The sequence below is a fragment of the Sturnira hondurensis genome, unplaced genomic scaffold (assembly GCF_014824575.4).
Source record: "Sturnira hondurensis isolate 20B ecotype Veracruz unplaced genomic scaffold, ASM1482457v3 Scaffold0015056, whole genome shotgun sequence".
NCBI classification, from domain to species: domain Eukaryota; kingdom Metazoa; phylum Chordata; class Mammalia; order Chiroptera; family Phyllostomidae; genus Sturnira; species Sturnira hondurensis.
In genome coordinates this window covers 643,068-666,524 of record NW_028087687.1, presented here as the reverse complement: position 1 = coordinate 666,524, position 23,457 = coordinate 643,068, and the positions used below count along the sequence as shown (strand labels likewise).

Here is a 23,457-nt window from a genome sequence, read left to right as displayed (position 1 = left end):
TATTGTGCCCCTCTTTCCACTGTATGTGCTTTGTATATCTAATGTTTATTTTGGTACAAATTAAATTGTCGTTCCTTCATCTGTATTGTTACAGCTAAGATTTTATTGATGTAAAAATCAAATTGTGTAATAAAAACCTCTCTGGATTTAAGCAGATTTGAAAATGTTGTGTTGCAGAAAACATTTACAGTTAGAATTCAGCTTCCCGTTGTGCTCCATTCCCTTATTGTTAGGATAAGGGGATTTTGAACACTTCCCTGGTCCTCAGTTCATCTCAGGTAATAGAATGGTATAGTTTAGTAATCTAATAGGAAATGGGGAAAAATAATGGTCTAAGGTGAGACTTAGAAAAAAAAAGTTAGAGTGGATCTCTCAGCTGCTCACCTGCTTCCTGGTGTCCTTTTTCGCTTCGTGAGATATATAGCCTCTAGTGTATGAGTTACTGATAACCCTCAAATGATTAACAACAAACAATATATCCAAAGAAGTAAGTCAACATAGGACGACACAGGAATATATTTTCCTTCCAGGTGTGTAGGGTTGGCAGATATTTATTTTCTGTGGCAATTTTTAACAATTTTTGCTAAGCAAAGAACAGCACAAGCAAGTTCAACAAATCCTTGTCCATTTAGAGATTATAGTCTAAGAGGCGTTATGGAAAATCAGTTGTATAAAGACAGTTCTGACAGTTGAGTAAACACTGAATTAGTAAATGAGTTGTCCACATAAGAGGAAAAGAGTATAAGAAAGTGGATTTCCCAAAGATTTAACGGTCTAGAGCCTTAGGGACTTAATACATTGTTGATTCACGTGCTCTTTAGCATATGGGAATACATGGAGCTGTTTTATAAAAATCTATACTTTGGGAAGGGAAGGGTCATCTCATTCCTCATGGCTAGCTGAATGGAGAGACTGCTCAAAGAAGTGGTCAGCTGGGATTCTTGAGAGTTGACAGTCTAAGCAGGTGATTTGTCAACAAAGTGCTTTTTAAAATTTATCATAGTGAGTTTTGAACATACATAAAAATAGAATGGTATAATGAAAACTTCCTGTTATCACCCAGCCTTACCAATCCTCCAACCCTGCCTTACCCTCACTTGTGTTCCCTTCTGCTTTAAGTAGTTTCACATTATTTTGCACCCCTTAGTAAAATTTTTATTATGTGTCTCAGATATGAATCTTCTTTGAGATTAATATTTAAAAAATAAATCTTGTAGGTTGGATGACTAGAAGTGATTAAGAATGGTACCCTGACATGAAAAAGGGGTGCACAATTTTTTTAAAGATTTTATTTATTTATCTTTAGAGGGGAAGGGAAGGAGAGAGGGAGAGAAATATCAATGTATGGTTGCCTCTCGTGAGGCCCCTGTTGGGAACTGGCCTGCAACCCAGGCATGTGCCCTGACTGGGAATCGAACTGCAATTGTGTGGTTTGTAGGCCCGCCCTCAATCCACTGAGCTACGCCAGCCAGGGCAAGGGGTGCACAATTTTAGAACAAGCATAAAATGAAGAGGGGGAAATTCTAGTATTTTTCAGCGAAAAGAAGACTTTTCTCCTATTTCTCCTCTCAGAGAAAGTCAGAGACTACCATCCTCTTGGCAAAATGGTAGAAAGGGAGATTTTGCCTTCCCCCACGATCCTCTTCCCTACTAAAGGGAAAAGTGTATCTAATGAGTTTTCCTTTAAACCATGGAAATGTGGACTTGGGTGGTCTTCCCAGATGGTGGGGCAGGTTGTTCAAAGGAAGGGAGTGCCGTTAGCCAAAGAAGGGGATAAGTAATTTGGGGCTGACACTAAATTAACAAAGAGATTCGACATTAGAACCATTGTTTTCACTAAATTGCTTTGTAAGTATTTCCAAATACATTGTGAGATTTAGATCAATGTAGTCCCAATTTTATTTTTAAATGTATATATTCATTAAAAAATACCCAGTAGTGTGTAGTATTTTTTTTATTAAATTCTTCAAATTTGGAACTCTACAACCATTATTACCTAGAGTTCCAAGGGCAATAGGCCATTTAAGTAACAAACCAAAAACCCTGAAGACAGATGAAACTTGGCAGTGATCCAGAATAATATGGCTATGTCTTTTTTTTTTAATTCATAAAAGATACAGTTGTATAAACAGGTTTCTCCAGTCTGGAGTAATGGTCCTTGACACTGAATTACCAGGTTCATGTTTTGCAGTTCAGTTTAGTAATATCCAAAGCATATAGGACATCTTTTGAAATGCTTAGAAGTTACACTTTGCCCCTTTATCTAAAAGGCTAAACTTCCCTTTTTGGACTTACTGTACTATTGGGCTTACTTTGAATGTGTTTTTTACGTGAACTTTATATTTCCCTTTTCTGAGGACAATCCTCAATTTCAAAATACAAGCAGAACACTTCTTTAAAAAATATTGGAACAACTTACAGAAAAATAATTTGGGGCCTTTTATATTTTTAGTTATGGATATATTTCTGGGAAGAAAATATTTTTCTAAGTGAATAATTAAACATTTACCCTAATAATTAAAATGTATCAGAGGGTATTTTTTCTTTGCCTTTTAATATTGTGGTAAAGTCAAAGGGTATGTAAGGCTTATTACAACTAGTTGTTATGCTCATTCTATTTGCTCTAAAAAGGGCTGTGGAGGCAGAAACTATAAGTATGCACATTAATACAGTACTAATATGCTTGAAATAACATCAGTATCTTTTAATTCCTTGGCATTAAAATGTACAAATAACTTTGAAACAGGTTTATAAAATCTTCATCTATTTTCTATATACCGTTATCAGATTTTCAAATTTTAAGATATTGGAATCTCTTTAATTATAAGCAAACTGCCCCCTGGTGGCAAGTTTTCTGAAAAATAATTCTAGTGGCTCTCACTTTGCATGGAATAAGAAACCATAAGGGGAGGGGAGGAGGGAAACATTGCCTGGCTCTTGATTTTATTTCCAGTCGGTTTTGACATCAAACACCTAATCGAGGTTATAAAGGGCTTATTATGATATCAACGTTTTAGTGTATAAAGGTTTTCAGACCATTATCATTATTACTGGTTTTCAAGATGCCTAAGTGAGCTAATTTTCTGCATTATATTTATGAGACAGGTAACTAGACTTGTGTCTATTTTAAGACTGGGAAACCACAATTCCACGGAGGGGTCTGTGGGAGTTCCCGTCTGATGATTTACGAAGGAAGTCATTAACAGAGTACAACCCTCACTCACACCGTGCTCATGGAGGGTGCATTTTATAGTGGAAGTGGCAGTCTTAGGAAACAGCAGCCATGGATGTTTGGGGGATACCCGCATAATAGGTGTTCATACAGAATAAATGATTCAATACTTAGGAGATGCCTCCATCTGCTGTTTGCCCAACCTCAGAAGGTCATCCTAAAAATGTACTTGTCTTCAACAAAAGTTTTGAGCAGGAATGAGAGGAAATACTCTTCTCCTGTAAGTGAACAGTTTTTGGTTATCAGCAATGGTTTTCTAATAAATGGATCTAACTACCATGCCAGGGAAAAAAAAACAGTATTGCATAACCACTTATACCAAATATTCAAATTCTTTCCTTGTATTCATACATTATCACTCATAGACATCCGTGTCATTTCTGTATAATCTTTGCTTGGGTTTTGTTTTGATTCAAATTTTCCCATCCCATTTCTCCTCCTCCAGCATTTGTACACACTTGCTACTCTATATTTTTTCATTTAAACTTTAGAAATTTCAAGACACATGCTTGAGTGTTGGAGGTTAAAAGGACTTACATTTGCTTCTGCCAGGTGCCATGGGGCACTACCAAAGTAGGGCCACTTTAAACTAAATTTTTAGCTCTAGATTTTTTCTTTGTAAGTATAAATTTGGGGCACAATGTCATGAATACTGGCTTGTGGTTATGACTTCTTAAGGGAAATTTTTCTTCTCCCTACCTGGCACCAAGGTAGACAGGCCACCTTCCTAGCTGTCTCATTAGACTTCAAATGCAGTGGTTACACAAATGCTTCCTATTAGATTCCCCTCCTTGGGTGGGCCTTCTTTTTCTCTTGCACTCAGTGTCCCTCCCCCTACCCCAAGTTTACTAGTAGAGAGAATAGATTACGTGTGTGCCTACATGCATCCTGAGAATTCTTTACATTTTGCCTTCTTGGAGTTGCTTTTAAGGTGTGTGCATGTATGTTTACAACATATTTTTAGGTTGATTTTAGCTAAAAGATTATTTGGGGTGTGTCTAGTTGGCCATACCAACAGAAACAGTTCAAAGTTGGGCTTTGGACTCAGAGCCAGTCAGCTTTCTAAGAAAGGTTGGCTTGGTAGAGTTTTATTCTGAAGACTCAAAATGCCCCCAAGTTTTCTCCAAAGACAGACAGGACCTGACTAATCTTTTATTGCCCATCCAGATAGAGATGGGAACCTAATGGGAAACAGAGGACAGGAAATGATTCGGTGGATAGAGGCTGGGTAGGTGGTAGAGAGAACAGGAACCAAGAGAGAAAGAGGGTTAATACCTGTTTAGGTGGACTCTGTGATCTGATAAGGGACTTCATGGGAAAAGTAAATAAATGTTTTACCACATTTTCTGGGGTTTTTTGTTGTTGTTTGTTTGTTTGTTTAAAATTCAGGCTGCGTCCGGTTTCCTTTCTGCTGCTGGATTCAACTGATATACCAGCTCAAATGTCAAAACATGATCAAGGAGTTACAAACACATATAACATCAGCAAAATGTCAGGAAGGCCACAGATGGTCCTTCCAGCCTGTGGCCATTCTCTGTTTCACTGAGCCTCAATTTCTTCATTCGTAAAATGTGGCAAGCAGAGAATTATGTTGAAGATTTTTGAAAGTGAACATATTTATACACTATAAAGGTGTGTATAAACAAGTAGCTACATTTTATATTATCCTTTTCATTTTACCTTAGGAGATTCTGGGATTCTTGAAATTTAAAGAATTTCCCTTAAGATCCTACTTGATGAATCAGTGTTGTGTTGGTTAAAACTTAAGTTGCTGTGTTTTATGTCAACACCTTTCTGGGCAAAAAAGAAACTTTGGACCTGTTAAGAGAATTTTTTTTTCTTTTTTCTCCTCAGTAAAGTACACAACCTTGTGTGGACAGATTTTATTTTTTTACTTTCAAATAAATTCCAGGAACAGAAAACAAAAATGTTGTTACTTAGTAAACTCAGACCAGCTTCTGTAACTAAGAGCTCTTTCCTGAAGTACATCTTCAAAATCAGTAACGGATTCAAAGTCCCCTTCAGCACATGCTCTTTGTCAACTTCTCCAAATGGATGCATAAAAAGGATGGAAAAATATCCTATAAAATGCTCAAAACTAAATGTATCTAGAATGTGCAGAGAATGAGGCCCAGAATTGCAATTCTGTCTTCATTAGGGAATCTAAAAATTGGGAATGACTTGATTCTTATCCTAAGTGAGACGCCTGGGAAGTAGAGGAAATACGACCATCATCACAGGAAGGCAGTGAAGCTTAGCCAAGCTCTCGGGTTCTGAAGTCTGAAAGACCTGGTTTCGGTCACTTCTTAGCTGTGTGACCTGTTTCTCCTGTAAAATGGGGCTAATACCCCATATGTTACAAAATAAAATGAGCCAAGCACAGAGAGTTTTAACCACAGTGCTTTACATAAAAGGGCTCAAGATATTTTGGCTGTCATCATCTATTATTTAGAACAATTCGGTGGAGTGCTTTATTGAATAAATTAAGTAGTTATCATAATTTCCCATTTATATCCCAAAGAGCCAGAAAACTAGTTATTTTCCAGGTACTGTTTAGTAATAATGGGTGTTTACAGTGATGACCACATCCCATTTTCTCCCCTACCCCGGTACTAATAACTTCTTTATTTTTTATTTTATAACCATTATTTTTAATTAAAAAATAGATTTTAGAGAGTGAAACATTGACTTGTTGTTCCACTCATTTATGCATTCATTGGTTGATTCTTACATGTGCCCTGACTGGGGATGGAATTCACAACCTTGGTGAATTGGGACAAAGCTCTAATCAACAGAGCTACCTGGCCATCACTAACTTTTTGTCAAAGAAAGTTTACATTTTGGAGATTACAGCATATTGTGATATAATAGTAAGAGTATAGAATAAGGGTCAGAATCCAGGATTCAGTAGTAACTACTTTGTACAGATCTGTTGGGTAGTAATGCATTTAATCACTCTTCATGTCTTTTCCCTTTTTTGAAAAATAGAGTAATATAGGATCAAAATCATTAATGGATGTATGATGGGATGGGATTTTCTTCCCTGCCATTCCCTTCAATTTTCTAGAATGCTGAATTCTAGAGGCTACATTAATAGAAGGGTTTTTTTTTAATAGAAGTGTTTTAAAATGATATTACCTGCCCTGGCTGGTGTAGCTCAGTGGATTGAGTGTGGGCCTTTGAACCACACGATCACGGTTCGATTCCCATTCAGGGCAAATGCCTGGGTTGCAGGCCAGTTCCCAGCAGGGGACACACCAGAGGCAACCATACATTGATATTTCTCTCTCTCTCTCCTTCCCTTCTCCTCTAAGGATAATCAAATAAAATCTTTTTAAAAAATGATATTACCTAAATTAGAGAAGTAGAAAAAGTATCAGTGTAGTGAGGAAAGATCTAATTGCATCAGATATTTAATCTGGGGGTCTGGCCTCCATGAGGACTGTCCCCCCACTGCGCCAACCTCATGGACACTCAAATTCTGAAACCTGCCCACTCTCAATAGCAGAACCAGTTGGAGCATTTCTTCTCTCCTTCCCTGCTTTATGTTCGTCAACAGTACTTATCATTCTCTGATAGTGCTTATCATATAACACATAGAACTACCATATATTTATTTCTTTTATCATCTGTCTCTTACTACTGGAGTATAAGCTTCATTAGGACAAGAATCACTTTCTGTTTGTTCATTGCTAAAAGCCAGTACCTAGAACATATTAGGCACTTAATGAATGCACAGAGACTACTTTAACAAAATCCATTCTAGTCAGTTAAACAGAAACGGATTTTTAAAAAGGGATATTGGATAGCTAACAAAATCCAGGAGGGGAGAGTCGGGTGTGGAAGGATGCAGCTTCCTATTGCAGTTTCCATTGGAGACAGTCATCACTATTGGGACCCTGTCCTGGACTTCTGCACCTGTTTCCTCTGAAAACTGGATGTATCTTTGCCTTACATCCCCTCCCTTGCCAAAATGTATTCCATGAGATTCCTTGCTCTTACCATTTTTTTCTTTCAATTTGAAGCCTTTCTGATGGTTGCTTCGAGCCTCTACCATACCTGTGAGCCCTAGCTGCAAAGGAGCCTGGGAAAGCAAATTCCAAACATCTACCTTGGGGAGATAAACCCACAAGGTTGGAAATTCCCCAGATATCCGAAGTACATTCGAAGTGTGCTGGGCAGCCACAAAATATCAATGTCCTTCATTGGAACTGAGTTCTATCATTAAAAAAATTTTTTTTTCCAGATCTGGACACCTGAATTTAGTTTAACACTTGATGTTTAATCCAGAATTTGTTTTCAATAGCAACTGTTAGACTATCTGTCTGCTTTCAAATTCATGTCTTCATTCCTGACCTTCGTTCTAAGCTTTATCGGTTGCATATTTTCTCTTTTGACATCCTCGTAAATAGCCAAAACCTACGGCCTGAAGTATGGTTTCCATCATGGACTTGGTGGTGGGGGTGGAGTGACTAAACAATTTAATGCTTTCTTTACTTATGTAGAAGGAATAAGAGTATCAGCCTATTATCAGAAAAAAAAGCACGGTTGTAAAATATGGGGCTGTCTCAGAGCTTCTCACCTGTTACCGCAAAAACCACTGTATTCAACAGCTAGGTCAGTGAGTATGCTGCCCAGTTCGAATGATGTATTAGATTTCAGAGCTAATCTTGACACCATTCAACCACTATTTCAATAACTTTTTTCTTTTTCTTTTTTTGCAAGTATGGAACAGGAATGACTGCTAAATTATTAGATATTTAAGTTTAGAATTCACTGTCACTGTTGCATAATTCAGTTGCTGAAGTAACATTTAGCAGATGCTACAGTGCAAGTTAATGAGTAATTATTTTTTTGTACTCTGGCCTTTGACTGCAATTCATTTGTTACAGCCATGTGGGTTTAGTAATCACCCCAGTCCTTGGAAAGTCTCATGGCTTTCCAACAGAAAGTCTACTTCTGTTTAAATAGAAAGAGAAATGTGAAATTCTTCATTTGATTTATTATTATAAATAAGCCAAAACCACCATCAAGCTAGTTTACTATTTCATGGGCACTCTTCAGGCTTCAGCATTCAAGGGCATATTTTTGGCCTGTTACAAACCATGCTTTGGCTTCCCTTCTCCAAGCTTGGCTCCTTCTTAACCATGAAATAGGACAGGGACAGAATTCTTTTCCTCCTATTTCAATTTCTTTATCATTACCAAACCTAATAAGCAATGAAAGCGATTGAATCTTTTTGGAGGGGCTTTATTCAGATGGCCAAAGATTTGAGAAGGTGGCGGGTTCATACCCTAACAGACCATCTTGTCTTTTCTTTCCACACCAAGGTTTTTACAGTAGGGAATAAATAAGGTGTGGTGAAGGGCTGTGAAGTTCAGGGAAGATTAGGTGAGAGAAATGGTGACATTCCTGTCCTGGGCAGTTATTTCTTCCCAGGGGCAGGTCTGTCTCTCCCTGGAACACAAAGGTCGAGATGCCTCCACTTGTCCCCAGGGGGTAATCTTTAGCACTGCCCCAGGAGGTCGGTTGTTTTCCCAGGAGCCAGGATGGACCCTATCTGTAGTTTCTGAAACAAAAGCTTTAACATATACAATACTTAATTAGGCTTATAACTTTTTACCTTAACCTAAAATTTTCCAACTCCTGAGTCCCCTACCACTTTCTTCCCAACTCACATGGCCTTGGTTTCAAGCGGGGGGTGGGTGGGTGTAACAGCACGCAAAAGTTCCAAAGGCTGTCAATTCTCTCAAGGCTTTCTTGGTTACTAAGTTGAAAACAATTTACACGGTGATTTCAAAAGAAGCGGAAAAAGTGCAAGTGCGCACGAAGACAAAGAATACACCCCAATATTCAATTGCGGCCACGCCGCTCCCTCCAGTCCCACGAAGGCAGAGCCTGGCGATTCGCTCTCGTCACTTCCGCCGCCTGCGCGGCGGGCGCTGGTAAATAACGTTGTGTTGGCCATTTCCGGGTTACTGAGGCCGCCCGCGGCGGCGCAGGCGTCGCTGCTCCCTGGTTCCCGGTCTATGGAGTCAGTTGGTGCCGGCAGCGGCGCGGAGGCAGGAGGTAGTGAGCGAGGGGCCTTCGCCCCGCCAGGATGCTACCGGGCTTGGCCGCCGCCGCTGCGGCCCACAGATGTAGCTGGTCCTCCGTGTGCCGGCTCCGTCTGCGCTGCGGGGCGGCGGCCCGCGGCTCCAGCGACCGCCAGGGTGAGTGTCCGGCCCCGGCCGCTGCCTCCGCGGAAGCCGGACTGGAGGACCGGGCCCAGCCCGTCGCTCTGCGCCTCGCCCCGGGCAGTAGCCCGCTAGCCCTTTGCCCAGTCCCAGCGCCTACTCCCTTTGGGTCTCCGCCTTTGCATTTTGGCCCGCCCAGCGTTGGGGGGCCTGACAGGCGTTCCCGACTCTGGTCTCGCCTCGGGTACTAGCACAGGTTCCGCAGAAACTTGCGGGCAGCCTGCGGCCGGGTTTCCAACGGAAAGCCGACCACTTTCCACGTGTGCACTTCGGTGTCCCACGGTGACGCCCCCCACCCCCAGCCACGCACACCCTAGGCAGTGGGAAATAACTGGCTCCACAATGTTCCGGGGTTGTTGGAGCTCACCGACCTCCCTTCATTGAGGACTTGTAACCGAGCAGATTTTCTTGCCCTCCTCTCTTGGAGTCCCAACTTGCTTTCTTAAATTTTCTAAAAGGAGCAACGCGCGGGGGGCGGGGTTGCTCTTCAAACTTTATACTTAAGTATGAGGGTTTGACCATTACAGTCATTGAACGAGCCCACTTTGGGGCTGAGAAACGACACTCTTCAGTTTCGTTGAGCTGTCTTTTTCCTGCAAAAGTGTCTACCGGAGCTGTAACCCAGAAAAAGGTGATTGCTGAGAATTTTTATCCTTCTACTTAAGCATTTTTTCTTTTTCTGACTCAAATTGTCCCAGAGTTTCCAAAATAGCATCAAACTTAGAAGTTTTAATCAGGCTTACCTCCGTTTCTGCCATCGATTGGCATGTCAGATCTTGACACTTTGGAACAACGAAAGTAACAATAAGGGAGAAGTTTGAACCAGACCCACCCCTAATCTTTTCCATCCCTAATCCTCAGGTTCGTGGGGATGCAAAGAGTATTTACAGACATTCCTCAAAAGTTCATTTTGAAAAACTTGTAGCATTTTTATGACCTCGCAATAGAAGTTGGAAGTTGTAGTCAAGTCATTCAAGTTTATGATAAAAGCTATGGTAATGCCTATACTGTGCAAATAACATATTTGTACTTTTTATGTGCAGTAAGTGTAGAAACTGGCTCTTAAAATTTTAGAAATGTTCTTGGGGCTTTTTGGTGGTGATGGGAAAGTATAATTGTTGAGTTTTCCATATCAGCAGTGTACGTGGTTCTTTGATGAACAGAGTGAAACATTCGGTTATATTCACTCCAAAATACCCAGGTGAAGGCTTCTATTGACCAAGCAATTTCTGCATTTTACACTTAATTTAGGTGAAGTGACTGTTGAATTTAGGCTGAAGTGCCCTTTAAGTGTTGGTTAAAAGCATTCGAAAGAGTGTAATTTGTAATCCCTATTTTCTGTAGCTGTCATGTTTGTCTCATCCATCTGTGAACCATAGATAATAATTACCCGTCTCATCAGTCAGAATGATTTAGCAGAGTTGTTTGGAATGTTTACCACCAAAAAATTAAAATATGTTTTCACAATAAAAAACACCTAGAAGGTTTTAAAAAGAACCTGGTTTGTGAAAATTTAATTTCAATAATACTGTTTTATAAAGGGCTATTATAATTATGGTAAAATTTAAAAATCATTTAGAAAAAGTACTGTTTAAGTTGGATGCATGTAAGAAATAAAGAATATTTGGGGAGTGTGCGGGTGGAGGGGAAAGAAGGGGGGGAATAGAACAACTGTAATGGTATAATCAATAAAATATATTAAAAAAAAGAAAGAAAAAAAAAAGAATATTTGAAGAACTTTGGGGCAAAATTTCCAAAAACATTTTCCTTTATCAAGAAATACAATTTAATTTATGCTTCTAAAATTCCTGTGAAAGAATATGAGGCTGGGAAAATATTATGAAGAATGAGAAGAGGAGGAAACCCTGAGGGAAGCAACTGCTTCATTTGTGTACTTACAATGAGAAATGCCTGTTTGTGGAACTAACACTGAAAATATTTAAAGATGAAAAGGAAAACAATATTCTAGAGCAGCATTGTCCAAAGAGATATGGGAGCCACGTATGTAATTTTCTGTTATCTTGATAGCTGCATTTTTAAAAATAGAAACAGGTGAAACTAATTTTAATATATATATATATTATCCAATATATTTAAAGTAGTTCAACAGGTAATTGATATTAAAATTATTGAGATGTTTTATATTGTTTTTTGTACTAAATTTTTGAAGTCCAGTGTGTATTTTACACTTAAAGCAAATCTTAGTTCAGAGTAGCCACATTTCAAGGGCTCAAATAACAGCGACTTCTGTATTAGACAGTGCAGTTATAGAGTTAGTATCCCTAATTTATAAATAATTTTTACAAACCAGTAGAAAAGTGGGCAAACGAAATGAATAAGAAATTCATAAAGTTCACGTGGCCGATAAAAATGCAGAAGTGTTTTATACTCACTAATAAACACAGAAATGGAAGTTTAAGAAGTTACTACTCATTGCCTGCCTGTATTGGCCAAACTTTTCATAGTGATACCTCATGCTGATGTTGCACGAAAGCAGGAGCTATTACTGATTGGGGCAGAGTTGAACAGTGTTTTAGAAATCAGTTTTTCTTTGTATAAAAAGAACTTTAAAGATTAATGCCTCTGACTTGGAGATTCTACTTAAAGGGATCCATCCATATTATGGTACATTTAATATGGGCTCATGATACATGCAACTCTGTTTTAAAATAATAATTTAAAATATTCAGTGACATGGGAAGCTGCTCTTGATGTACTGTATTAGGTAAAACTAGAAAAAATAAGAATATATACTGGATATTAACAGTGAATTTCTTTAAAAAAAATTAAAATTTTTTTTTTACTGATTTTAGAGAGAGAGAGAAACATCAGTTTCCTCTTGCACTTATTTATGCATTCATTGGTTGATTCTTGTATATGCCTTGACCGGAGATCCACCATGCAAGCTTGGTGTATCAGGACATCGCTCTAATCAATTGAGCTCCTGGGCCAGAGCTGTTAAACTTTTTTTTAACTTTATGTGTTTTTCAGAAGATCTATAATAAATGTATACTTTTTTTTAAATTTTAATTTACTGATTTTTAGAGAGAGGAAGAGAGAGAAACATCTGTTTGTTGTTCCACTTATACATGCACTCATTGGTTTATTTTTTTTATGTGCCCTGACTGGGGATCGAACCTACCCTTGGCATAGAGGGATGACTAACCATATGTTTTTAAATCAGGGGTCCCCACCCTGCGGGCTGTGGACCAGTACTGGTCTGTGGCATGTTAGGAACTGGGCTGCACAGTAGGAGGCATCAGGCCAGTGAGTGAAGCCGAGCGCGCATACCACCTGAGCTCTGCCTCCTGTCCTCCCTTCCTGTCTGTGGAAAAATTGTCTTCCTCGAAATGGATCCCTGGTGCCAAAGAGGTTGGGGCTGCTGTTTTAAGTACTAAAAATGTTACTCAGTTTCTGTAGTAAATAGAGGGGAGACCCTCCCCCAAACCAGAATTATCTTACGGAGGGTGGCCCCTTGTAGTACAGGCTTCCCCCACTAGGTGAATGTTCAAGGACCTTGTGTATCAGCTTACCAGCTGGCCTTTTTGTGAGAGGCTGCATTCTTAGCAGTTTTGACTAAAAAAAAGGCATGACCTCTCCTCCTGCCCTGGTGCCCCACCCTCCCTATTAGCAACTTTTTTTGTTTCCCTGGGATGAAAAAAGTCCTGAAAGGGAAGGGTTTTGGTGATGTGGAAGAGGAGAAACAAAAAACAGTACTCACTAAAAGGCATCAAAATGAGTGAGTTCAAACACTGTTTTGAGCAGTGGAAAAAACGTTTCATTAGGGATATTGCGTCAAATGGAGAGTACTTTGAAGGTGACTGAAGTTTAAACATTATAATAAATACACAGTTTTATATGAATAAATTTCACTTTTGGTCCCTCTTTGTATATACCTTTTAAGTTTTTTTGGCTTTGCATAGAGTGCTATTTTTTTTTCATGTATTTTATGCCTTGCCTCAGTTGACAAAAATTTGAGGTCAGAGGATGCTCCGTTAAGTACCACATATTAAATTAACTGTTACATGCTTTTGCTTAAGTGTGATATTCATGAAAGTGTAGTTTTTAAATAAAAAGATAGAAATTAAACCTTTGTATTTTATATGTCTGTACTGTGCTCATATTTATTACCATAAGAACAGTACAGTGGGAATTTTAACAATTTAACTTTTATCTCCAGCATCCCTTCCCTTAAATCACTTGATAATTACAAAAGATCAAATTGACAGACCAACAGCATGATTCTGTGTAGTTGAAGTTAATGACAGAATTTATAACTGTAGAATGAGGGTAGCCTTAGTGTGTGCCTCACGGGGTTTTTGTGAGTGAGGATCATTCAGTAAGCGGGGCCAGTGCTGGTGGTGTGCCAAACCAGACAGGCAAGCATGTGCACCGTTACTGGGCAGACACCAGGGACGAGCCAACACGAGTACTGTGCAGGACATGTACTGGGTTCTGGGCTAGGAAGTGGCCAGCAAGGGCTCTTTCATTAGAAATGCTGGCCTGGGACTTCGCCTTTTCTCTTGTTGCTGTTTTTCCATTTTTAAAGTAAATATTAACAATAATTAAGCAAGGCAGGGGAGATGTATGCCAAGAGGCAGTGCAGGAAGTTGCCAGCATGTCATATTCTTTACTTGGGTGTTGGTGGGAGGGAGGGAAGGATTCTCTTACTCTGTTCTGGAGAAAAATCACATCAGCAATAGTCTTTTAGGTTGAGCTACCCTGTCTAGGTCACACTTTTGCTTGACTGGGAATCGAACTGACAACACTTTGGTTCGTAGGCCCATGGTCAATCCTGAGCTACACCAGCCAGGGCTAGTGTGTTAATATTAGCAGTAATAATATTGAAGTAGTTTAGTAATGCAAATACTTTTTGTTTTTAACATTTAGGTTTTTATTTTGGAAATATGGAAAAGTATAAGGTCTAGAGAAAAAGTTGTATAGAATCCAGATATTTCACCAGTCACACTTGTAATGGGTGAATTCGTATGTATTATTTTATTTCCTGTAAAATCATTATAACGAGTGTTTTACATGTTATTTAAAGTTTTTAATGAATACACAATAAAAATGTATAAAACCTAATGATCACTGCTACTGATCACCTCAAAACAGATCCTCAGTTTGGTTTGTCATCTACTATTTGCCCTGGCTTTTAGAGGAAATTTGGCCTTTTTCAGACTGTAACAAGTAACATAAATACTTTTTCTTCCATGTAAACTGACAGTTCTCTATTGTGTGTGTTGGTTAGGTAGTCACAATAACTAAAAACAAACAGGACCAGAGTCAGATGTGTGCCCTAAGTTATATGTAACTTAATCATTCTGTTGGGGAACATTTAAGTCGTTTTCAGTTTTTGCTGTGATAATACCGTGAAGAACAGTTTATGCATTCTAGATTGTATAGGATATTTTATAGGCCTAGCAAGCTTCTCCTGTGCTACTCTGCTTATTGTGTATTTTAAAGTCACAATTACTAACCTCTTTAAAAATAAATGATTTAGTAACAGTGATTTAGTTTTTAATATGTCAGTGCTTTAGACATTTTGGAAAAAAAACTATTGTAAGTAATGAGATTGACCTCTTGGAGACATAGGGGACACATTTGACTCTGGTCCTGTTTGTTTCCAGTTATTGTTACTACGTAAACACATGTTTGTTTCTACTGCTTTGTGTTTGGTATTACGTTTGTTTTATTGACTCAATTGTGGTCCCGTGTATCTTTTAGAATATTAAATGTAAGTTCTGTGCAATTTTCAATTTTGGTTTAATGTACATGTACTTTAAAGTTGCTGATACCTGAAATTCTCCCGAAGTTAAAAATTAAAGACTTCAAAACCGCAAGGAAACTATCAAAGATACTAGGATAGTGGCAAATGAAACCAGGAGTCAATTTGAAGAGAATGCTAGCCAGAAATGGTAGTGCTTGAGCATTAATCAGGATAATGACTAAACTGGATTGAAGTATATAAAATAATGCATAAATCTATGAAATCATAACAACCCACACACATACACAAATTGTGTCACTGCTGCAGGATGGTGGGGAATGAACTCACTATTTTGAGAACTAGAAATAAAAGGAAGCGCCCTGGCTGGTGTAGCTCAGTGGATTGAGCGCGGACCTGCGAACCACACGATCCCGGTTCGATTCCCAGTCGGGGCACATGCCTGGGTTGCAGGCCAGTTCCCGGTTCCCGGCAGGGGACGAATGAGAGGCAACCATACATTGGTATTTCTCTCCCTCTCTCTCTCTCCTTCCCTTCCCCTCTAAGATAAATAAATAAAATATTTTTTTAAAAAAGGAAGCAGTTAAGCATTTATCCTGATTGCCCTGTACGGACTGTACTGCTGGCTAACCAAATAAATGAAGGGAATGCTGTCTTTGTAGGAGCATTCTGACTAACAATGAGTGACAAAATTCAAACATCACCATTTTGTACCCGCTGAATGAATAAATGGTTCTAGGCATTGAACAACAGTGTACACTATCACAAGTATGTGGCTCCCAATGAAAGAACTTATCACCTTCTAACAAATATTGTTGTCTTAATAAAAAGAACCAAGATTTGGATAATGCCTTTAAAGCCATCGATTTATAGAACCTTTAGAAGAACAGAATAAATGACATCAGGTAATTGAATCAGCAAAAATCAGACTAGAAGACTACCAGGACAAAAATTGAGGACAAACAATTGGTTTCTTGGTTTCTTCAATGTATAAAAACTTACTCTTAAAAAAGGATATGTGGTTTGATTCCCAGCCAGGGCTCATGCTTGGGTTGCAGGCCAGTTCCCAGCGGGGGTTGCATGAGAGGCAACCATACATTGATGTTTCTCTCCCTCTCTCCTTCCCTTCCCTCTAAAGATAAATAAATTAAAAATCTTTAAAAAAAAAGACATGCTGTAGCTTAAAAGAGACTTCAAAGACGTCTCAGACAATCATAGTATGTGGACCTTCACACACACAAAAAATTATAATTCTTTTAACAACTGGAAATTGATATTAAAGAATTGTTATTTTTTACTTGTGATGACAGTGGCCTATGTTTAAAAAGCTGTTGTTTCTAGACTACATACTGAAATGTTTATGAATGAAATTACTTTATGTCTGAGATTTGCCTCAAATCCATATGGAGGTGAGGAGATAGTGCTGTAGATAGAAATGAGACAAGGTTGAGTATGAGTTGATACTTGTTGAAGGTGGGCAACAGGTGTGCCGAATACAGGTTTTGTTTATTGTACTGTTTTTTCTACTTTGCATATGTTCAAAATTTTCTGTAACAAAATGTTTTAAAATGTAAGGGGGAAAAAAACTCTGGGATCAAGTCATGGAAACACTGTTATCTCTTGAGGACGGATTTTTAGACTGTGGAGTAATCCCTCTTTAAATATCTTAGTGCAATATCTATGAAAGCATTTCCTCATTGGGCAGAAAAAGATGTGGCAGGTTGTCTTTGTTATGTAAGAATCACAAAAGGTATTTTGAGTGGGGCTGACAAACCAGTGGCCTGTTGTGAAGATGCTTTCCTGGACGGTGGTTTCTTGGCAGAAGTTGCTTTAGCCTTTGCTTCACAAATTAATTTTGCTAGTAGCCTACATATTTTAATAAATGAAAGACTACGTTGGTATCAGGAAGCTTTTAAAGCAAATAATTCCCAAGCTTGAAACTTGAGCGAATAGTTATGCTGCCTGTGCCCCTCATGCTCTTCAAATTATCTTCAACATTTACAGTAACTTACGTTGGGTGATGAATTCACTGAGCCATTAAGAAAAATTTTACTTTTTTATTTCAGAAGGCATATATATATCTACACATGCATATACATGAACTAACAGTTTTGTAAGATCATTATTAAGCATTTAGAAAAGTTTTAACTCTTGAGTGTTTAACCCACCACTCTTAGAAAAACAACTATCTAATGATATAATTTCGTTAATACACCTACAACTTTAGAAAGTACATAAATTATATCTAGACAGGTATGTTTGAGTTCTTTTGTAAAGCATTCTAGCCCTGGCTGGTGTAGCTCAGTGGATTGAGCACCAGCCTATGAACCAGAGGGTCGCCAGTTCGATCCCTAGTCAGGGCACATCCCTGGGCTGCTGGCTGGCTCCCCAGTAGAGGTCCTCGGAGAGGCAACACACATTGGTGTTTCCCTCTCTCCTTCACTTCCCCTCTCTCTAAAAAGAAATAAATAAAATCTTTAAAAAAGGAATTATAGGTACTCATAAAAATAAAAGAAAGTGCTCGCTTCAGCAGCACACATACAACAACTGGAACGATACAATTAGCATGGCCCCTGCTTAAGGATGACACGCAAATTCGTGAAGTGTTCCATGTTTTTCATGGATGGAACTGGAAAGCATTAATTCTGAGTGAAATAAGCCAGGCATTGAAAGACAAATACCATATGATCATTAACCTTTAACAAGAAGCTAAACAGTAAAACAAGCAAGTAAAATATAACCAAAGACACTGAAATAGAGAACAGGCTGACAGTGATTGGAGGGGAGAGGGGAGGGAATTTCAGGGGAAAAGGGGAAGGGTTTATGGAAACAAGTATAAAGGACACATGGACAACAACTAAGGGGGTGGAGATGGGAGGGAGGTGGGGAGCACTGAGCGGGGTGGGCTGGGACGGGAGTAAAAGAAAATTAGTTGAACAACAATTAAATTAAAAAAATAAAAATAATAAAAGAAGGAGGGGTCACATGAAAGTAGAGACAGACAGATTTGCTTTTCCACTCCTTTGTGGCAGGTAGGGAATATGTGTTTGGGGTTTTTCCTGTATGGCAGCTCTGTAACGTCCACAGCCAACCCAGATGCAGCCACTGAAGTGCTTCATAATTAATACCCTATTCTTCCCTCAATTCAAATTCCCATGTACTGAGAATTTTATCAACATTTCACCAAATGCTGATCTGTTTATCTGATTTTTAAAAATAAGTGATAGTATGAATGACTGATTAACATAGTTCACTTACTGATCGTGAAATGAAAGGACTAAATCGCCAGCTAGCAGAAAGAGGACCCAGTGTAATTTTGAGTAGGAAGCCCCCGTGACCTCATTCCACCTCAAGAGAAGTACAGTATGCCAATATTTTTTGCCATGTAACAAGCATAGAAAATAGAGAGTATCTGTTATATGGCAGACACCTTTCAGAATGGCAGAATAATATGAAATTTTAAAGCAACCTAGATGCCCATCAGTAAATGACTGGATCAAAAAACTATGGTACATTTACACAGTGGAATTCTATGCTGCAGAAAGGAAGAAGGAGCTCCTACCCTTTGCAACATCATGGATGGAACTGGAAAGCATTATGCTGAGCGAAATAAGCCAGGTGGTAAAAGACAAATACCATGTGATATCACCGTTAACAGGAATCTAAACAATAAAACAAACAAGCAAGCAAAATATGACCAAAGACACTGAGATACGGAACAGGCTGACAGGGAGCAGAGGGGTGAGGGGAAAGAATCACATGAACAAGTATAAAGGACACATGACAATAACTAAGGTGGGGGGCACTGGGGGGGCAGGGCTGGGAATATAAGACAAAACTACTTGAACAAGAATTAAATAAAAATAAAATACAATATAAAGAAAAATGGAATTTTAAAATATATTTTAAATATTATCCTTTTTCTGTACACAATGTAATCCCTGTATTCCTAGGGGTCAGTGAGACACCGTCAGTGGAGAGGGTGATTTGGCTTTGTGATTTGGCATTGGGTGTCTTGCACCATGAACATTTCACTGTTGTTTTGTAAAACCATTCTCCTTCTAATCATAGGAGACATTTTATTGGGTATCAAAATCCTGGTGACTCTGTTTGTACTGAAAATATTTTTTTCTTTTAGAATGGCAGAATTTAGTGGCATTTGGAAGCTTCTCAAACATGGTTCCCTGTGGTCGCCCGTACTTTTGTGCACTGAGTCAAGTAAAGCGGTACTCTACAAATGTTCAGAAAGAAGGGCAGGGATCAGAAACTCTCAGAGTGGAAAAAGTACCATCATTGGACGAAGCAGGTGTGTGCAAATCTTTTTAAATCAGTTTCTCTGTGTACTGAAGTAGTTTGTGTAAGAATACTTGTTCCTTGAATATTTGATAGAACTTACCTGTAAAACTATTTTATTGCTATTTTCTATCTACTTTTGGAACTCTTAATTATGAATATGTTACATTTTGCTTTATTTTCCATGTGTGTGAACCTGTCCTATTTTCTATTACTGAATTTTATATTTCTGTTTCTGTCATTTTTATATTTCTATTCTCACCTGAATTCTGGATTATTCCTTTAGTTCTGCCTAGTTCACTAATTACCTCTTTAGTTACCTCTAATCTGATGATTGATACATTTGTTGGGCTTTTAATTTCATCGATTATATTTTTCTTTTCTAGAAAGTGTTTTTCACCTTGCTTGGTTGGTTTCATGTTCCTTGCTTATATTTTCAAACATCTCTTTTATTACTTAGCCATATTAGACATAAGTATGTTATATACTGACTGAAAATTAAGCTATCTGAAATCTTTTGGTTTGCACCATATTCTCTCTTTTTCTTTGTTTCTTGCTCTCATTCATGATGCCTTATTTGTGTTTTTTTTTTAACCAAGATTTGTTCATTTTCTATTCAGTTTTATATCTTGGAACACTTTTATGTCTCTCCAAACTGAAGATGTAGTCCTGCATAGAGAGTTTGTTTTTGCCTTTTAGCTGCTGAAAATACAGCTTGGGACCACATTAAATTCTCTGCTTTACATTTTTTTAGGTCACATTGGTAGCATGAATTCAGACTGCAGACTGGTGTGAGGGCTGATTTGTTCTTAGGACTCTCAGGGGAGTTCCCCCCACTACGTAACAGGAGAGTTAAGGCAGGCACGCTTCCCTGCTGCTTGCCTCTGTGTGTCCTGTTTCTAATCACACTTACACCATGTGTGTAGCTTTTCTCCTGAGTGTCTTCTGTGAGCTGACACTTTTTTTTTAATGTCTCTGTCTCGAGCAGAACTAGTCTTATTCTCTGGTCTCCCATGCTCCCCTCAGCCTTGCAGTTCTGTAGAAGCTCAGGGTATAAGCTTCAGCAGAAATCATTCCCCGCCTCCCCAAATAAGCTGGTTTTGGTGTGCCCACTTATTCTGTAGAAGTCTGGCTTCTTCTTCATTTTGCCCTCTTCAGAACATTTTTTGCTAGTTCAGCAGTGCATTTGAAAAATTTTATCCAGGGGGTCTAGTTTGCTCTGCAGCATCGAAAAGAAGTCCTTTTGGTCATATGGGACCATATGGCACCAAGAGACCATCATATGGTCTCTTTATGGGTAAAACAGAAAATTAAGCAAACAGATACAAAATACTGTAGAGTTAAGTGCTGTCGTAGGGGAAATGCTGTGAGCTGCAGGAGCGTTTGGGAGGGGCCCTTGACTCTTGAGTGGTTAGGAAAGGTTTCTGTAAAGAAATGATAGTTAAATAGGGACCTGAAGGGAAAGTAGATATTGGAGGGATGAAGGGTAGAGAAAGAAGGCAAACTTGCAAGTAATACAGTGTGATTGAACTGCTGAGTGGAGGCCCTGGTGGTGGGGTTGGTAGTTTTGAATTCAGAAGTCCATGGGATGACACTCAGGAGGTAAACAGTAGTTAGATGAGGGTTTTGTTCAGTTTGGCCTTTGTAGGCAATGAAAATTTATTGGAGTATTTTAAGTTGAGGAGATACTTGATCAGATTTAAGATTTTAGAGAGATAACTAGTTGCAGACTGGAAAACAGATTGCCAAGGAAGCGGTAATACAAGTGAGAGTCCAGACCAGGCTAATGGCAATGATTTTTTTAAAGGAATACAAGAACTCAAGAGATTTAGGAGCTGAATAGTTAGGAGTTGGTGATTGAATTTGGGGGAAATGAAGGAGCTGGTCAAGTAAAGGTTAATGCCCGCTTACTGGATCGGGCGAATGTGTAGTGCTTTCATTTGTTTCTAAAGTTACGAAAACCAAAGCCAGGCAGAGTACTTTGTGAAGATGATTCAGGTTCGGATACCTAAATTGTAGGTGCCTCTGGGACATCTTAACAGATGGCTAGTGGGCAGTTGGATATACTTCAGGTAAGCCTCAGGAATATTGTGGGTTCAATCCAGGCCACCACAATTAAAGCAAATATTGCAATAAAGTGAGTCTCACAAAGTTTTTGGTTTCCCAGAGCATATAAAAGATATGGGTACACTATATGTACTCTATTTAGTGTGCAATGGTATTAAGTCTAAAATAATGTACACACCTTAATTTAAAAATACTGTATTGCTAAAAAATTAAGCATTATCTGATCTGTCAGCAAGTTGCAATCTTTTTGTTAATGGTGGGGGGGGGTCTAGCTTCAGTGTTGGTGAAAACTGTGAAGTGCAGCGAAGTGAGGTGCGAGAACCGAACTGTGCCTGTGCTGCCCCGCTGTGAGGCATCAGCACCTCTCAGCTGGGTTCTTGCAGTGACCTCCTCCCTGGGCTCCCTGCTTTCACTCTCTTCCTTGATCATTACACTTCATCCAAACCAACCTGCTTTTGGCTCTTAGAAAACACCAGGTTTGTTCTCATTTATAGGGCCTTTGCTCTACCTAGTTGCTTTCTCTTTCCAAGGTGTACTTCTGCTCGTACAACCCCTGCTGGTTGTTATATTACGTTGAAATGTCAGCTCTGCGGTCATTCTCATAATCAATCTAAAGTAGCTACCCAGTCAGTCATAAATATTATCCTAATTTTAATTCTCTGTGTAGATTGTACTTATTACTGACTGGTGTTTTCAATATTTATTTATTTTATCTTCTTGTTTGAAATTCCAATGACATCAGGAACCTCAGTGAGTGGAGCAGTCGTTTGCACATAGTTTAATAAGCATGTGTAAATGAGTGAGTGTGTAGAATTCTAACTGGGATATTTAGGTTTAAGAGATATTAGTTATACCCAGGTGGTAACAGAAGGCATGGGTATGTTTGAGACAGTGCAGGGAGTGTTTAGAGTTTGGAGACAGATAAAATCCTCAGTACAAAACCACCAGTGGGTAAGGACAGACGAAAGAATAGGAGCCTGCAAAGGATACTTTAGGAGGAGCAGCCTAAAGAGGTAGGAGCAAACCCAAGGGGAATAGTCAGGAGGAGAGAGTGGAAAATAATAAACAGTTCAAAGCCGTCTTTTCTTTAGTTGGAGATCTTTCACAGGATAAGGTGTTAGATTCATTGAGAAACCTGTATTCATGTTTATGATGCCTGTTTTTCTTTGTTTCCCCTAAGTCTCATCTTCCCTTCGGGCTTACTCTGCAATTTTAGCCAATTTCTTTCCTTTTTCTTTTGGTGATGGAGAACTGCTGGGGTATTTATTAATTGAGAGTTTGATATTAAAGTAGGAAAGAATCGAGAGTATAGTGAGTCCCTAAGCGCTAGAAATAAGCATATTTATTAGATTATCAAAATGGGAGGAGAAACAAGTGATAAAAAAATAGAATTAAGGGCAGAATATGTTATAATGCTCTTTGGAGTTGACCATAGACTCAGGCAAAAAGTACTTAATGTTGGTTCCTCTATACAGAATGCTTGAAGTTGAAATCCATGACTAGGTTTCTTTTTTCTATGCTGACTGGAATAAAAATGTTAGTTTATTTTCTTATATTAGGAATATATTGGGGCCATCAAGGAACATGTGTAAAGGACACGTGGACAAAGCCAAAGAGGGTAGGATTGAGGGTGGGGATGGGTGGGGCAGAGGGTGTGGTGGGATGAAAGTGGAGATAACTGTACTTGAACAACAACAATTATAAAAAATAATCCTAATAAAAGAAAAGAAATACATTGTTTATGAAGGTTTTATTTTGCGCTCAGTTTTTCAGAATTAGTTTAGGCCAGATTAGGCCTTGTTACCCATCAGATAGATAACAAGTAATTGCTTGATTGAACAATAATTGGTATATTTAAGGGTTTGAGATTGACTTTTGAATAATTCAGATCGAATGATGAA

At 38.7% G+C, this 23,457-nt stretch overlaps 1 protein-coding gene and 1 pseudogene across 1 annotated transcript in view; both read left to right on the top strand.

Moving 5' to 3' along the window:
* The first annotated feature begins 9,188 nt into the window (after window positions 1–9,188).
* SLC30A9 (solute carrier family 30 member 9) overlaps window positions 9,189–23,457 on the top strand; it is a 78,077-nt gene continuing 63,808 nt past the window's right edge. Inside the window, exons 1-2 of the mRNA XM_037064238.1 lie at window positions 9,189–9,444; window positions 19,335–19,502. Of these exons, the coding sequence (XP_036920133.1) occupies window positions 9,333–9,444; window positions 19,335–19,502 (280 nt within the window). The 5' untranslated portion in view covers window positions 9,189–9,332. The remainder of the gene's footprint in view (window positions 9,445–19,334; window positions 19,503–23,457) is intronic.
* Window positions 17,714–17,814, top strand: LOC118999702 (uncharacterized; annotated as a pseudogene).